This window comes from Nelumbo nucifera, chromosome 5 (genome assembly GCF_055504915.1).
Source record: "Nelumbo nucifera cultivar China Antique chromosome 5, China Antique-T2T, whole genome shotgun sequence".
NCBI classification, from domain to species: domain Eukaryota; kingdom Viridiplantae; phylum Streptophyta; class Magnoliopsida; order Proteales; family Nelumbonaceae; genus Nelumbo; species Nelumbo nucifera.
This window is the reverse complement of record NC_142653.1, coordinates 7,162,620-7,180,000: the sequence shown is the minus strand read 5'-3', so window position 1 is coordinate 7,180,000 and position 17,381 is coordinate 7,162,620. Positions and strand designations below refer to the sequence as shown.

The following is a 17,381-nucleotide window of genomic DNA, read 5'->3' as shown; positions in this document are numbered from 1 at the left end:
CACATCACAGGCTGTCTGCTGTCTGGGTTTTTAAAGCCAAAAAAGCTGCCATCTGAGAGCCCTTCAAAACGGGCACTCAAACTCATTTGGGGGAGAAACTTTGGCTGTTTTTGAAAAAAACAGTCCAGGCTGTTCGGGAATTTTCTGTGCATCACACGTATGCTAATTTGCTAAATTGCTATAAAAAAGACAATCAAAGGGACAAGTTGGGCAACGTAACGTGTCATGAGAGGGAAGTTAAAATTTCCAAATAGCCCACGGCCAAAGTTTTAGCTCCCCTCCGGGCTCCGGCCTTCTTTTTCTGACACAGATGAAAAGACAAAAATATCCTGATTATCAAACTTAAGGGCGCTCACGTCACCGCCTTCCTTGTTCTTCTCATCCCTTTTGTTTTGTTTTTTATTTTTTAATGCAATGTCTAATAATATTAATAATAATAATAATCTAGGAATGCAATTTCAGTAGCTGGGAATAAGGATTGGGAAGGAGAAAGGTCAATTGAAAATCAGAGTTTCGCGATCCTTTCCCCTGTAGCTGTCTTGTCCAATCGAGGAATTCTAATCACTTTCAATTATCGTTTCTGCAAATTTTTATTCTCTAGTTCTCTGATTATTCCGCCATGGGTATCTGGGAAGCTTTCCTCAATTGGCTGCGAAGGTAAATGCTTGTGCTTTGGTTTCCTCAAAGTCACTTTTTCAATTAATCTGAATGTATCTGGCTTTCTGTAATTTTGGTTTCGAATCTTTGTCAAAGAATTCTATGTTTGATCATTTGATTATTGTCTTGCATTGTTCCCTTGCTCCTCCTTTTTGTGCCCCCTGCCTTTCGAATATGTAGTTATATGTTGCAATTCTGGATTTCAGTAAGGTCTTATTCCGGTTTTATTAATAGAAAGTTTTGCCCCTTTTTTGTTTAGCGTTTGGTACGTATAAAATTATGTAGGGTTTTAGGAGAGATTTCTTCTTCTTCTTCTTCTTCTTCTTTTTCTTCCTTAGGTTCTATACCACTTAAACTTCTTTTGGAAAATAAACATTTTTGAATCGAGTTACAGACTTGAAGGGTGTTGTACTTGAATTTGCAAATGATGCTTCATTGTTATAGGGGGTTTTAGTTACTATTAATTATTATTTATACCAGAAATCTTTTTTTGGTCGTAGAATGATTGAACATGTCTTATAGTTTGCTGCACTGGACAACTGGCTTACTTGTTCTTAAATAGAGGATGGGATTTCCTAATAGGCTGTAGTTTCATTTGGTTCATCATGTCCCATACTGTTTGATATAAGTTTCTTCGTTAGTTCACACCTGAGGTAATTCTTTCTGTAGTGTTGGGTTTTGTGAGATGTGCGAATTAACATTGAGGGATAGAGAAGAGACGAAAGTACAACAATAAATGAAAGACCTGAGGACAAAGGGAAACAACAGATGAAGATTTTTAACTTAACAGATAACTGAAAATAGAATATGGGAAAAAGGAAAAAGAAGCCATAAAGGTCATTACCCAATCTTGGTCCTAGCTATCTGAGGTCCCGGGAGATGTGGACTGGATAGAAACAAGAATGCGAGTAAAAAATATGGAAAGCAAGAGCAATTAAGATATGTCTCATGCTGATTTTTAGGTTATGTGATTGTGACATAATGAAGAGGTAAAGTTAGGTTCACCAGTGGTCTAGTATACCTATCATCCAATAGGGTATATTTGGCATTTTTGGTGACTGATCATGTGTCTAGGCATTTCCTTTTGTGAAGTATTTTTATTTTTTGAGAAAAGGCATTTCATTACTGAAGAAAGGAAAATAAACCCACAAAACATCCAAGAAGGTTATACAAAACTGTACAACCAGCAAAAGGCTCATTGCCAAAAAACAAAACATGAACCCAGCAATCAGTCCAATAAAACATCTAGGGAGAAATATATGCTAAAGGGCACATTATGAATGCTTTGCATAATGACCCCATCTTCCTGTAAAGCCTTGTTTTCAATAATCTTCTGATTTTTTTCTTTTTCTTTCCATACGGACCAAAAGATGACAGCTGGAACATTCCTCCAAACTTTCTTTCCTTTCTTACTCAATTCCCTTAGCTGCCAACCTTCCAAAGCCTCCATTTGCTGATGATGGGAAAACCTAATAAACATTCATTGTTTTAAGAAATGTAGCCCAAATCCTCCAAGAAAGTGGGCAGTGCATGAACAACAGTTTGGAAGATTGCCTTACAATAAAAAAATAATTGTGTGCTAGATTGCGTGCACAAAATTGTGGATGATATTGTACAAATATTTGGATATTATAATATGCATATACCATATTTATTAAGTTTTGTTCAAAATTTCTTTTGATTGATTACAGAAAAGAGGAAATTTATAAGAGAGAGAAAGAATGGAATACAAGAGGTAGAATTTCAATTAAAGCTTGACAAAGAAATGTAGCTCATCCCAGCAGCACACCCCAAAGAGGCTTATCAATTCTCACTGGATTCCTCCCCTTCCAGCTACAAATTATCCCTATCAGCTCCTTCTCTGGCTAGTGAATCTAGTGGAATATTTACAGATCTTTTGAACCTCTTAAATTAGATGTTCATGATGGTCCCAATGATATAGATTCTCTAATAGAATGAAGATATCTTTTCTTTTCTTGTCCATGCTATTCTCAAATTAACAAATTTCAAAGAGAATTAACAATATAAAACATCAATGCTGAAACCAAATATCTATGTTCTTAAAACTTCAAAAATGGTAAAGATATATCTACATATCTGAAAATAGAGAATTGTCTAAGCTGGTGGAGTGCCTAGGGGCTAGGTGCACAGGTGACCAATTTTGTGAACAGTAAGATGATTGAAATCTAGGTTATTGATGCAAAAGTGGACTCTTGTGCAAAATGATGAAGTGAAAGATGTGCTCTTAAATATTTTGATTTCCCTTAATTATTTTTAATGGATAAACATCTTGAGTAGGTTTTGTTTTAAAAGTTGGTCTTGCAGCTTCCAGTTACTATCACTATGTTTTCTATTTTTTTATAACAGTTAATTATTACCAATAAAAATTTGATCACCTCAGTTATTGGTAGTTATGATTTTAGATAGTTTTTATTTAAAAATTGAGGCAAACCTCCTACTTAGGATCATAACATTTCTTAGATGATCAAATTTAGGTCTATCTTACAGTTGATAATTGTTGGACATTGCTTAGCTGGAAGGTTGACTTCATTAGTTCCCAATAAGCTTTTTCCCTGGGGGAAGTAAGATGAGTAGGAATTCCTCTTCAACTAACATCTCCAGGGTAGAGAGTGGCAGTTATTAGTGAAGGAATGTAAATAAGCTGTATTTCCACCTATTTGTATCTAATGCAAGGCTAGTAGTTGGACTATCTAAAATTTGGAATCAATTCATGCCCCCTTTTGGTGCTTAATGGCAGCCCCCATCTGATATTCTAACTTGTTCAAGTGAATATTCTTTTGGAAAGGGAAGTTTAAGTGGAGATACTGTTGAATTGCTATTTTATGGTGTGTTTGAGTTTGGAGGAGAGGAGATCTAGTTTTTTCCCCAATAAATTCTTCTCATTTAAGATCATTTGGTAACCTTTTGTATTGCTTGTTGGATATTGGATAGAGGTAATTTTAGACACTTTCTGTAGATTCAAATTCAATGGTTAGAGGCTACCAGGCTGCCAGGTTATTTTGATCTCCTTAACTCATTAACAACTAGTGTTTTTGATAAATAATTTAAAATTTCATTAAGAAAAGAACTGGAGATACAAGCTTCCCATGAAGAGGCGTGGGCTGCGTCTTCTCCAAAGAACAAGAAGAAGTAGAAAACAAAAAAGCAAATTCAAACTACAAATGAGCCCAATACAATTGTTCCCTGTTTGCCCCTAGCTTTACTAGACAATCAGCCAAAGCATTTGCTGATCTCCCCACCCATATTATACTTTCAGCCAAGCTCCTTATCATCCATTTATATTTTTTAATTTCATTCTTAAAGTTCCACACAATAGACTCAGGGTTCTATAGCCAGCCCACTACCACCTTGGAATCCCCTCCGATTAGTTGTTGTTGCACACCTAGCTGAACTGCAAGCTGTACACCCTGGATGGCAGCTAGCAATTCTTCCCTAGTAGAGTTCCCAATCCCTAGGGGACCTGAGTAAAGGAGGACTACATTTCCAGTTTCATTCCTCAGCACCCCTTCCATTCCAGCGAGTCCTGGATTACCTTGACTGCTATCATTGATATTCTGCTTCAAAAAACCTTCAGGAGGTTCCCAACTCATACTGATTCTAGTCTTTAAAGAGGAGCAGCTTGCTACTTCTGACCAATTCCCCTATATATCACTAAAGGAGAATTGGTGGAATGAATCCAGGGACTTTAGCCGCCATATCACCCAATGCAGAATGCACATCTTCAATTCTAGCATTTCTTTCTTCCCATACTGTCCATATCAGTGCAGCTCTAGAACACCTCCACATGATTCTTCCTCTTTTTTGATGCCATTGGGAAGGTAGAAGGATCAAAAAGCAGACTTACTTTTGCTGTCTTATTCTACCGGCACCCAAACATCAAGAAGAGCCACTCCCATAACTTTGCAGTAAAGGAACAAGATGTTAGTAAATGGTATGATGGTATCAATCCTCACCATGAGATCTGCGAAGGATACACCGGTTAGGTGAGATACAAAGGAAAGGTCTTCTCTTTTGAAGAATATCCAAGGTCTTTATTTTCCCATAATACACCCAGCAAAAAGCCATACTCTTAGGGGGAATAGGCTTGCACCAGATTTCCTTAACAGGGAAGGGCTGGTTGGAAGGGGACTAAGAAAGGGACCTGAAAAAAGAAGCACAAGAAAAAGACCCAATCGGCCGGGGTGTCCAAACACGTTTATCTAGTTTAGAAGGGTCCAAGCAAAGTTTATCAAGGAGGCTTAACAAACTATGTAGGCATTCAATTTTCTTCTCTCTTAAGCCTCTATGAAACCTGAAATCCCAGTTAGGTGCCAATGGATTTTCCAGGGAGAGAGAAATTTACACAGAAAGTCTTTTTTATATCAAGAAACAAAGAATAAAGAAGGGAAGAGATCCTTTAGAGGAGCCTCTCCTACCCAAGTATCCTCCCAAAAAATAACAGAGTTACCATCACAAACATCAAACTTGACAAACCTGAGAAATTGAGGAAGAATACGATGTATCGCTTTCCATGGAATTGTTGATGCAGCTCGCTGAGATACTCTAGCATCCCACCCATTTTATGAACGGCCATGAATACTTCCTACCACCTCATGCCATAATCTCTTTCTCTCCAAGGGCCATTTCCACAGCCACTTCCCTAGTAATGTTGTATTCTTTTGAATCAAGTTTCCTAAACCCAACCTCCTCTTTATTCCGACAGACCACTTCACACTTTATCAAATGATCCTTCTTGCTTCCCCCTGGTTCCTATAAGAAGTCCCTCATCAATTTCTTTAGTTTGTTGGCTTCCCTAGGTGGAATCCTAAAGACAAATAGAAAGTAGGTTGGTAGATTAGCAAGTGTTGCAGGACTGCTCTCTAGCCTTGTTAAGCTCAACTTTGATGCTTTTGTTTTGGGGAACCCAGTGTCCTTTTGAAGTACCGTTGACTTCCTCTAGCCTATTCTCATGGTAGTTTCAACTTCCCAATGGAATTGATAATATCTCTTTGGTCCAGGGCTTAAGACTGGTATACTCCATAGGCACGGAGAGAGTTGAGAGTGAAGGGACAACGATGCAAATCCTTTTCCTTTTTAAGTGCTTATAGCTTGGGTAGTGGACAAGCATAGTCCAAGGCTTCATCTAGGATCCCTTAAATGTTTGAATTATACTAAAAGGGTGATCATCTAGGCAACAAGGTGATTGCCTAGGAAACAGAAATAACAAGGTGGGTCCCTTATTGTAATTTTATTACTAGGGATGCATCTTATTAGTATGTGGCTTGATACATGTTATCTTATACTCTGCTACTTTTGCTTTATTTTATGGTTTCATTGTTGAAGGACAAAAGAGGAGGTCCCCTTCGTTTTTTTTCTTTCCTTTTTTGCAATTACTCTTTCCTCTCTTCTCTCTCTCTCTCTCTCTCCGTCTCTCAAATATTGCCTTTTTTAGTTGCTAATGTTGTTTGCAAAAATTCTGTTTGAATTATTGAAGCTAATAGATATAAAGTTCTTTTGTGATTTGGATTTGATGGTTTTAATGAAACTCATTGTTACTTAGTAAAGAACTGTGCTATTTTTGTTGTGCATTTGTTGGTTGGTATATAAATCTAGGAGTTTACTTAGAGTTTAAGTTTTGCTTTCTCAAATACCACTCATGACTTCTGAGGCGCCTAGATACTCTACTGTTGCCTAGAATTGCCCACATGGCTTGAAAACCATTTGGCCAACCATGAATATTCTGAATTTAGATAGTTGCCATTTTGAAATTTCAATTCCCGGAGGACTTCAATTAAGCATGCCACATTTTAATGGATTTTCATAATTTGCTCATTATCAAGTTGTGTTTGAAAGATCGATCCCCTTTCTCTGGGGTGGAGTCTTCTGATAGAATCTACCTGGTCGTACTTTATAATGAAAATGCTCAGAAAGCTCCAGCTGTTTTAGCTGTTTACTTTTCCTGGATCACTGCTACATAGAATCTTTTCTACCGATAATTTTATGGGGAATCTTAATTTACCCCCACCTCACAAATTTGTACTTCACCCTACAATTGGGAACAGTGACAGTGGGGGAATTGTTGCCATCATGCCAATACCTGGGGAGGGGGGGGGGTATGGTGTCATAAGTGGGGGTGTTAGAAGTTTTGAATTGTTGTGAGTGTATGGTGAAGTTAAAATTTGTGGGGTGGGTTCAGTCATATTTCCCCCTAATTTTATTTGTTTGCTCTATTTCTTTTCATTTCCTTTCCCTTTTCATTGCAGCCTCTTTTTCAAGCAAGAAATGGAGCTATCTTTGATAGGTCTTCAAAATGCTGGAAAAACTTCGCTTGTGAATGTTGTTGCAGTATGTACATTTTTACTTGAAGCATCATCTATGATTTTTTTCCTTCTTGTTTTTCTATTTTGTTTTTACCTTACTATCTTTTAGTGCTGATTTCTAAGATATTGTCTCTTGATCTTTATTGTAGACTGGAGGATACAGTGAAGACATGATTCCTACGGTGTGTGATGTATTTCTTTTTGTTTATAATATGTTGGATGATATTCTATTTGCAAAATATCTTATTCCTTTATTTGTCATTTTCTGCAATAATATTTTTGCTTGCACATTTGTGGACTACAGGTAGGATTTAATATGAGGAAGGTAACTAAAGGGAATGTCACAATAAAGTTGTGGGATCTCGGAGGTCAACCCAGGTTTCGTAGCATGTGGGAAAGATATTGCCGTGCAGTTTCTGCTATTGTGTATGCAACCAACCTATTTAACTTATTAGTCTGCATAAGATGGCCTTCTTCTGTTATTTTACAAGGGTCTACCAAATCCTTTTTTTGTTAAAACTGGATGACAACTTTGGCATGTTTTACAGTTTTTAGATGTTCCTTTTTTAAATTGGTAGTTAGAACCATTGAAAGAAGTATGAGAATCACAGGAGGGCAGAAACAAAAAAGAGTACAATTGGAGATAATAAAAACACAAATTGACAAGGTCTTTGGTTTTTCTTCTTCATGGTTGTGAATATATTGCCTGGGTGAGAAGTAACAAAGTGATATAGACAAATAGCACCAAGGCAGTCACATTTAATAATCGGGCAGTTTCCTAGGCAACGAGCCGATGACAATATATGTGTATAGGCATGCTATGGTTTCTATTTTGTAGGTCCAATGTATCATTTATTAACTTATAGTTCATTGGATTCATTTCCCCTTTTAATTTGGTTTTATGTTATGCTATTAGGAACTTAGGTTTTATGATAAGCTCTTTCTTTAATATATTTTATTTATCAAAGGAGTTCACTTTTATTTCCTTTCTTTTTTTTCAGATACAGAAAGGTATTTTGCTCATCTTGAACCGCCTAATTAAATGTTTATCTTTTTTGGATAGCCTTATTGCATTGCCTTGATATCCAAAATGTATTTTCCATGCATTTAGAAAGAGAAGAATATTCACTCGGTACTGAACTGCCTTTTCACTTATTGGCTATGCTGCGATTTCTTTTGGCAAGTTTGAGCTGTGCTTGGTAATTCCAGGGAGTTTTCCAATCCAGTTCTTGCATGGCATGGATGGGGTTTCAGTTGTAGAGGGTTTATACTTTAGAACCTCCTCCCCATTGTGCTTATTGGAAAATTTGTTAGGAGTACCCCAAATCATCTCTGAACAAAGTGCAAGATGGAAAATACCATAGGTTCAGTTATCAATAAAAAAAACATTTATGTAATCACTTTTCTTTTTCTATTTTCTTTGGTGGACTTAGAGGGTTTCTATCACCTTATTTTATTCTAGGATGGGACTGAATTATCTAAGACACAACTTTGTGAGTAGGTTTTTGAAGAGTTGACATATATATACTGATCAACTGCAGTTGTGTGCTGTATATATGTTTCTCCCATTTAGTCAATATATTACTTATTATTATGGTTAAAAGTATTAATACTCTTGATGTGCAAATTTGTGTTTGAGAATTTGGTGTCTAAGACACAACTTTGTGAGTAGGTTTTTGAAGAGTTGACATATATATACTGATCAACTGAAGTTGTGTGCTGTATATAAGTTTCTCCCATTTAGTCAATATACTACTTATTATTATGGTTAAAAGTATTAATACACTTGATGTGCAAATTTGTGTTTGAGAGTTTTGGCTCACCAAAACTATTATCTTTTTTAATATTTTGGTCTGATGATTTGACAGGAGACCTGTTGCATCATATATTAGAGTTTTAAAAAGTTAGTATCTTATAATTCTTTATACTACATGTATTGGTGGCCCTGAGATAGCATATGATATCGATACTTTGAACCTTGCTTGCTTACCAGAAAATAAGAGAAAAATGATAGATCTCTACTTACAGTAAAGTAGTAAACTAATATTTGCAGACAAAAATAAAGGTAAACGAAGGATTGTGAAAGATAGATCTGGCTCTTATGGTTGCAATCATGTAGTTGCCCAGCCAATAATTGACTTTTTTTACCACCTATTCATTTTCGCAAAAATTGCTCTTGGTACTGTGCACAAAATAAAAAGTTCAAAAAGGAGGGAGAAAAATAAGAACAAAGATAATCCCTACTTTCAATTTTAGCATTACATTTTCTTCAAGTTTGAATTGTAGAAAGCTTCCAGAGAGCTGAAATTTGATTTCCAAGATCTAGACAGTGACATCCTGTGATATCAGTAGTTAAATACAATAAAATGCAAAGTGAAATGCTAGCCTCATATGGTTGACTCCTTTTTGATCCTAAGAAATCTATTGTCATTGATATAGAAAAAAGAAAGAGAGGGTTGGAGGAAGCTGTATTGCTGTCATAACATTTGGTTGCCAATCAGTTTTCTGTCAGTTGGTTTATACCGTGAGGAAAAGATCTGTTGATTTGTATTTTTGACATATCTATTGATTTCTATTGGAAAGAAAGAGGTCGAGAGGAAAGAGATTATTGAACCCGTAAAGTTATTAGCGCTATGCTTACCAACAAGGTAAATTTTGGTGCATCAGCAGATACAGAGTTCTCTATATATTAAATTGAACTACCAAACCTAGCTGGCCTGATGGTTGAACTGATTTACTCAGCATCTTAATGGGTTTGACATTTCTTTGGTTCGTAATGGTAAATTCAAATCAACTGATGTATGCAGAGTATGTAGATTTATTGGTTAAATCAATTCAAATCTTTTATAGGATTGTTTTGAGATTATTTGACATTGACTGAGTAGACTATCTTTTCAAAAGTGGATATAAAACTATCCCAGCACATTGTCCTGCCTTGGGACCTTTGTTTAGATGACATTTAAATGACTGGGAAATTATAGGGATGGTGGAAATTCTACACTGAATGAGGAGGACTGAAATTGATTCTGTGGAAATTTGGTCAATTGCTGGTATTTCAGTGGGACCTAAGGAAGGAAAGATTGTGTTGAGAATTGTGCTTTTTGCTGTTTTTTGGACTTGGGCAGAGAGGAACTCTAGGATTTTTACTTATAAAGAAAAAGAAAAACTCTAGGATTTTTGACAACAAATGTGATATGAATGAGCGCCTGTTAGTTAAATCGAAGGCTGAAATTTTTTTCTTGGGTGGGTGTGTGATAGGGAATTTTATAGGAAATCTTATTACACTTTATACAAAGGTTTGCTTTTTGTAAATTCTGCCAATCAAGGCTGAAAGGTTGTATATTCCCTTTGTACAGTTCCTTGGTGTACAGAGGGTCTTTTTGCTATTAATGAAAGTTATACTTTACCTTTTCTGGAAGAAAAAAGATATGACAGGACATATGGACATGGCATGCCTCCCCAAGCCCATCCTGTTGACACGCCAAGGTGATATTGACAAAACATGCCGACATTTTGGCATGCTAGACAGGATGTCATGAAAACTGACATCATCAATTTAAGGCAATGGCAATTTTAAGGTGTCTGTGCCCTTGATTATTGAGTGTTGATCTCTGATCACTCATTGTAATCATGTCATTGTGTTGTATCTGTAAAATTTTACTGCACTAAGGCAAAAGCCTGGACATGGGGCTATGGTTCATGTAAAAGATGGAACCCTCTCCACCTCCTGAAGCTCTCCCCAGCAAGCAACCCCAATAAAAAAACAAAGGAAAAAAAGGATAAGTATTAGTCATTCCTTTAGTTGTCGTCTTTCTAATCTTTGGGCCACACCATTGACTTATGACTGTACAATCAATTGTGCCTTATAAAAGCAAGGGAAAAAGACTTAAGCCTCCCTTGAGGTTTCTCATAAATACTGAAACTTCCCCTCTGTTTTCAGAAAGGACTAAGACTTCTCCTGTCAAAGTTATATCTAACAGAACATCAAAAAGTCTCTTATGCCCTTGCTAATTCTTCATAATTCAAAACAGTAGAATCTCTCTAGAGAAATGACCTGTGAACTTTTTTTTTTAATTTTTTTTGGAATAAGAACATATTTTTATTTCATGATTCCTTAATAGGGCTCCAACCATTCAGCAGAAACAGAAGTTACACTAGCACCCCAAAAAAATCCCTATTTTCTTTGATAGAAAGCAAGATACTTCTGCCCCTAAAATTGCTAAATATTTAAGATAACAGGAAGAGAGAAAAAAACAGAAATACAGAAATGAGTCAGGGAAAGAGTACATGAAGAGGATCTAGAAGAACCAATGGACCTCGGAAGCATTCTTCCATCCAATACCTAATTACATATGACGGCCCTTGTAAGAGCCAAAACTAGACAAGAAAAAGTGAAAAACAACAAAGAGATTGAGTGGCCTAAACAGCTTGAGGAGTTTATCAAGAACAAGAAAGAAGGGTTGGAGTGGCCAGTTCTGGAAGATTCTATGAGCAGAAATTTGGAGAGAAAATTTGAAGTGGCAGAAGTGAAGGAAACAATATTTTCTATGGATCGATCCAAGGCACCTGGGCTTGATGGCTTTTCTATGGCTTTCTATCAAGACTGTTGGGAGTGGTTAAAGGATGATATAATAAAGGTTTTTGAGGAGTTTTACCACAGGGGGATTGTCAACAGAGGAGTTAATGTTACTTTTATTGCGATGATTCCAAAAAAGTTGGGGGCATGCCATTCGAAGGATCTCAGGCCAATCAGCCTAGTGACAAGTCAATAGAAAATCCTAGCCAAGGTTCTTTCCCTTCGGCTAAAAAAGGTCCTTCCTTCAATCATTTCTCAATCTCAAGGAGCTTTCATCCAAAAAAGACATATCTCAGACCAAATACTAATTGCCAATGAATGTGTGGAGGATTTAAAGTGGTCTGGAAGAAAGGGCATTGTATGTAAATTAGATTTGGAGAAAGCCTATGATTTTGTGGATTGGGAGTTTGAGATTGAAGCATTAAGGAAATGTGGTTTTGGAGTTAGATGGTGTAGTTGGATCAAAGGATGCTTACAATCTTGCCACTTCTCAATGTTGATCAATGGAGTAGTGAATGATTTCTTTGGTGCCACAAGAGGGGTGGGACAAGGGGACCCACTATCCCCTTTCCTATTTCACTATCTTAGCATAGGTGTTTAGCAAGTTGATTTTGAAGGTGGATGAGGTGGGCTTCTTAAAGGGTTGGAGACTAGGAAAGGAGAGAGTGGTGGTAATCCACCTTCAATTTGTGGATGGCATCACCATTTTTTGTGAAAGTGGGAATGAGTCAGATGCAGGAATCTAAGGATGTTGGTGAACCTCTTCGAAAAAGTGACAAATTTGAAGGTGAACCTCAATAAAACTGTGGTGGCCGGGGTCAACCTAGACCAAGAAGAGGTTAATTTATGGGCAAGGGAATTAGGTTGTTTACAAAGTGAATGGCCTTTGAAGTATCTAGGACTTCCCCTTGGTGCCAATCCTAAAAATGTCTTGGTTTCTGGAATTCGGTAGTGGAAAGATTTGAAAAGAAGTTGGCTACGTGGAAAAGGAATTACATCTCTTTGGGGGGCAAGATAACTCTTATTAGATCCACTCTAGCAAATCTCCCAGTGTATTACCTCTCGGTGTTTAGCATGCTTCAAGCTATTGGAAAAAAGTTAGAGAAGATAACGAGGGATTTTGAAAAGAAGGAGCTCGGAGGTTTAGGACTAGGGAAGTTGAAGGAAAGGAATGAGGCTTTATTAAGGAAGTGGTTATGGAGATTCCCACGCGAGACAGATAGGCTTTGGCACAAAGTAGTGACTAGTATACATGGGCTCTCCAAGAATGGTTGGCATGCTGGAGTTTCTCGCAGGGCTTCTAGCTCCTCACCTTGGAAAGCGATTCACAAAGTTTTCCTGTCTCATCTCAACCTTGTCAGATTTGATCTCAATTCAGGTAATAAAATCAATTTTTGGGAAGATGTGTGGGTGGATGAGCAGTCCTAAAAAACCTTGTTCCCTTCAATCTTTGCCCTCTCCTCCCTCAAAGGCAATCCGGTTGCTGATTTCATCACCCCTTCCCCCTCCCTGTCTGGTTTTGCTTGGAATCTGGATCTTCGCAGAGATGTGAGGGATTCTGAGATGAGTTCTTAGTCTTCTTTGCTGGGTGTTTCTAGACAATTCTAAACAAGACACTAGGGTTTGGGCCCCCCACCCCTCTGGAGTCTTTAGCTGTCCTTCCTTCTTCAAATCCTTGTCCTATCCTGCTCAACATGGGGTACCTTTCCCTGTAAAAGAAGGGTGGTGTCGGCGTGTCACCCTATTCCCCATAAAGTGGGTGCTTTTTGTTGGGAGGTCTATCATGGTGCAATCAACACCTGTGATCTGATGCAGAGGAAGAGGCCTGGCTGGTGTCTATCACCTAATTGGTGCTGTTTATGTGAGACGAATGGTGAGACTGGCAGACTGCTTATCATATCCTTGTTTCCTGTCCTTTTGCTGGCAGTATTTGGGATTGGTTCTTCTATCTTTTTGGATGCAGGTGGGATACTCCGATGAACTTGGAAGGGCTGTTTGACTCTTCTACTTTCAGATGACCAAAATGAAGAGGGAGAATACTATGGAGATGCACAAGGGCAGAAATAATTTGGGTACGGTGGGAGGAAAGAAACTTGAGAATTTTTAAGAAAAGAAAAGATGCAAGGTAGAAGTAATAGACCGGATTATGATAAAGGTAACATCATGGGTAGAGTCACCAAAGTTATTTTCGGACTTTACAATGTATGATATAATTAGGAACTGGAGGGAAGTTGCTTCTTCTTCAACCGTTAAGAAGGTCTTAAAGGAATGGGACCCCCCTGAATCAGGACTCCTCAAACTGAACTTCGATGGAAGCAGCCTTGGCAACCCGGGAAGATCTGAAATTGGAGGAGTAGGGGATTGTAGTGGGGCTGTTCTCAGGCCCTATTGGTATGGGTGATTCCACTACAGCTGAACTGAAGGCAGTGGTATTTGGTATCCGAAAAGCTAAGGAGCTGGGGGTGCGAAAGCTTGTTGTGGAAGGCGACTCCAAAGTAGTGATAATATCAAGCTGGCTAAAGCAAACTGAAAAAATACCCTGGCTGCATAGAAATGATGTCAAAAAGATTAAAAACCTCTCCAAGGACTTGCAGCTATCATTTCAGTGGACTCCAAGAGCGGCAAATGGATTTGCAGACCAGCTAGCAAAACAAGGGGCAAACGAGGATCAGTGTTTTTGGGCTCAGTTGTAAGGATGATATATCAAAGTGATAGTTGGCAACTTAAGTTTTAGTGGGGTAGCCGAGGCTACTCATAATCTGTAATTCATAATTTCTTATCTTAATGAAATTCTCTTTTACCGATAAAAAAAGCTAAAAAGAACAGACAAGAAATGCATTGAGGAGCTTCTCTTGCTGTATCTCTTGTTACCATATCCATGACCTAAACAACTTGTAATGGTCTATTATTTGTCTGGACCCATGACTCCATATCCTGCTGCAACTTATGCATAAACCTCCCAAGTAGTAATCTCTTTTGTATCTTTTCCCCAACAATAAGCAGGAGTGTGGACACATGCCCTGTGGATCTGTACAAACCATCAAAAGACTGAAAAGTACCATTCAATCCTTCTAAGAAGAAAGGGAAGTCTTTTGCGTCGGAAACTGAAAAATTACCACTCAAATCATCTAAGAAGAAAGGGGGAAGCTCTATTGAATTCCATCCCTGTTTTCTTCAACTCAATGTATTTCGTCAAAAGCTTCACATCTTTCTCTTTCCAGTAGCTTCTCAATGTGGCCCTTGACAGTCTTGTATATGATGGCCTGGATGATTGCCAAAGAACAGAGGAGAAAGTAGAGGGATAGAATCCAGGATCCATGGCATGCTCCACCATGTGGGTCCCTCAATACCGCACTGAGGAGGAGGACAAGCACTGTGGAATGGAAGAGGAAGAAGCAGTAGAGTTGGGTGATCTTCTGACAAAGGATATCAATTTGGATTTCCTTCAAAGTAATCCAGCAGTATCAGACTATCAGTTCTTTAAGCCATTGTTTCAAGAGGAGCTTGTGGGTTGGGCTTTCAGCGATTTGGTGAAGTGAGTTAATGGGGTTTAAGTTCTATAACCGATGAGTTTACTTGTTGATCTGCTATGCACCATGGATTTAGTAGATGCAGTGCAGAGAGGGAGTGAGAGAGTAGAATCCATAAAAGGGGCAAGATTGGGGTTTTAAAAAAGTTTCAGCCACATTTGACGTTACATTTACAAGCAAACAATCTTGACAGAATGATATTGGAGGGGAGGTCTTTGTCTGATGACATCATCCAAGAAGGGAAGTCTATAGTCCTTGAAAAAAGAGGGGAGGTATAAGTCTTTTACCCTTAAAGCAAATAAGGTCCTTTCTGGTTCATTGCCTGGCTTGAGTTTTTAAATATTTTCAATAAAATAAAATATAAGACATTGCATTAGATTCTGTAAGATGTTAGTATTTACTGTTTTGAAGATGCTGTTTAGAATTTCCATTTTTTTTTTGTGATATACCATTATGTGCTATTTGTGAGAAGCTTGCTATTTTTATTGACTGTTGATGGTCTCCTCAAGCCTGTGCCTTCATGATAAATCTAAGTAAAAATTGGTTGTTGTTTCATTTATTACTTGAGTTGCTCTATTGAATTATTTTACCTTTATATGCATACGGAGTTTTGTTTACAATCCTTGATTGATGATTTTATCCGACCATTGCAGCTATGTTGTTGATGCTGCTGATCCTGATAATCTATCTATCTCAAAAAGTGAACTTCATGACCTTTTGAGCAAGCCTTCACTGAGTGGCATCCCACTGTTGGTATTGGGAAATAAGATTGACAAACCAGAAGCTCTTTCCAAACAAGCGTTGACAGATCAGATGTAAGTACCAATGGCTTTATGTCCATTCCCAGGAGTCCATCCTTCGAATGTAATTGAGAACATACTGTTTCATAAAGTAATTACTTTGTCAATTATATTTTCTGGGTCGTGAGTTTTCTAGTCTCACTAAACCTAAAATGGAAGTTGCTGTTGTTAAGGATAATTTTGTGTTGTGCAGGGGGCTCAAATCAATAACTGATAGAGAAGTTTGCTGCTTCATGATTTCGTGCAAGAACTCGACCAACATTGACTCTGTCATTGATTGGCTTGTAAAGCATTCAAAGTCGAAGAACTGAGAATGAGAAGAGAAAGTGTTTGCAGTTTGGGATTGCTGTTTTTAGATTATGAAACTGTGATTTTGGTGGTTGGTGGTGGGAGTTATTCTTGTCTAACAGGGTTTCTGATTCTCTGACCATTTTCTTTCTTCTACCATATATTAGATTGTTCCCCTTCTGGTTGGGAAAACATTTGGTCTTGGGGTTATGTGGTACTTAATTTATTCAATCCTCTCTCTCTCTCTCTCTCATCTGTTGTGATCATGGAACTGGAGTCGATGGATTTTTATGTGATCATATTGATCTGGTGTGAATAGCAGCATTTTCTTGTGCATTTGGTACCAAATTGTTTTTGATAGATGACTTTGCAATATCAAGTTAGCAGCGTTGCATGGAGACATTGGAATCAGAATCTTACACATTTAGGTAGTTGGACCCTGCAGAAAGAAAAAGCAAGAGCTCATGGACATGTTCTATAGAAAAAATTTGAAATATTAAAGGGAAAATTCCCAATTAGTATCTTGTACTTTGGGCCTAGTGCCATTTTGGTCCCCAAATTTTAAAATGTGACAATTCAGTATCCGAATTTTCAAAACGTGTCAATCTAATACCTGTCGTTAATCAACTGTTAAGTGGCATTTGAAAAAGACACAAATGCCCTTCAAGTGTCATCTAATTTTTTTGGTCAACTATCCAAATGTTTACAAAAAATTAATAGTCCCAAATCCTTGTCTCTTCTATTAAAGAAAGTTGGGGTATGTTAATTTTTTGTCAACATTCTTGAATAGAAGTTAATAAATAGTACAGAAAAATATCCTAGATGAATGGCCGTGATGCTCCAACGAGATGGAGTGTTGGGATCTGGTCATATCGTCGATCCTTTAATGCATCACGATATAAGCCTTGGTCTTATGTCATGGATTCTAAGCTTTGTTCTTCAAGATTTAAGCCTTCAAGATATAAGCCTTGGTCATGGCATAAGACCAAGGCGCATGGACATGATGAGAAAATGCCCAATTCGCATGCTAAGATGTATTGATGGGTTTGTTTTTGTCTTGTTTTGTTTTACTTTGACTTTTCTATGCTTAGTTGTAGTTTTTTAGAATGATTCCTATATCAAGGCAGATTTGTTTTCCTAAATTAAAGGGATCCTCATTAGATTAGGTGTTTCTTTATAAGATAATGATGCTTACATGCCTATATAAATG

The 17,381-nt window shown here is 37.6% G+C and overlaps 1 protein-coding gene across 1 annotated transcript; it reads left to right on the top strand.

Annotated features, from left to right (window-relative positions):
* Positions 1-328: 328 nt before the first annotated feature.
* Positions 329-16,519, top strand: LOC104608429 (ADP-ribosylation factor-like protein 8a). The gene is made up of 6 exons (XM_010274433.3): positions 329-657; positions 6,921-7,002; positions 7,127-7,159; positions 7,282-7,403; positions 15,737-15,898; positions 16,077-16,519. The coding sequence occupies exons 1-6, from the start codon at positions 620-622 to the stop codon at positions 16,192-16,194; spliced, it is 555 nt and encodes a 184-aa protein (XP_010272735.1). The 5' UTR covers positions 329-619; the 3' UTR covers positions 16,195-16,519.
* Positions 16,520-17,381: the final 862 nt, after the last annotated feature.

What these genes read in the sequence shown, in the direction of transcription:
- LOC104608429 (XM_010274433.3), top strand. Translation starts at nt 620, where the DNA reads ATGGGTATCTGGGAAGCTTTCCTCAATTGGCTGCGAAG. An exon ending in GTGAAGACATGATTCCTACG is followed by an intron (nt 7,160 to 7,281) that starts GTGTGTGATGTA and finishes TGTGGACTACAG; the next exon opens with GTAGGATTTAATATGAGGAA. An exon ending in CAAGCGTTGACAGATCAGAT is followed by an intron (nt 15,899 to 16,076) that starts GTAAGTACCAAT and finishes TGTGTTGTGCAG; the next exon opens with GGGGCTCAAATCAATAACTG.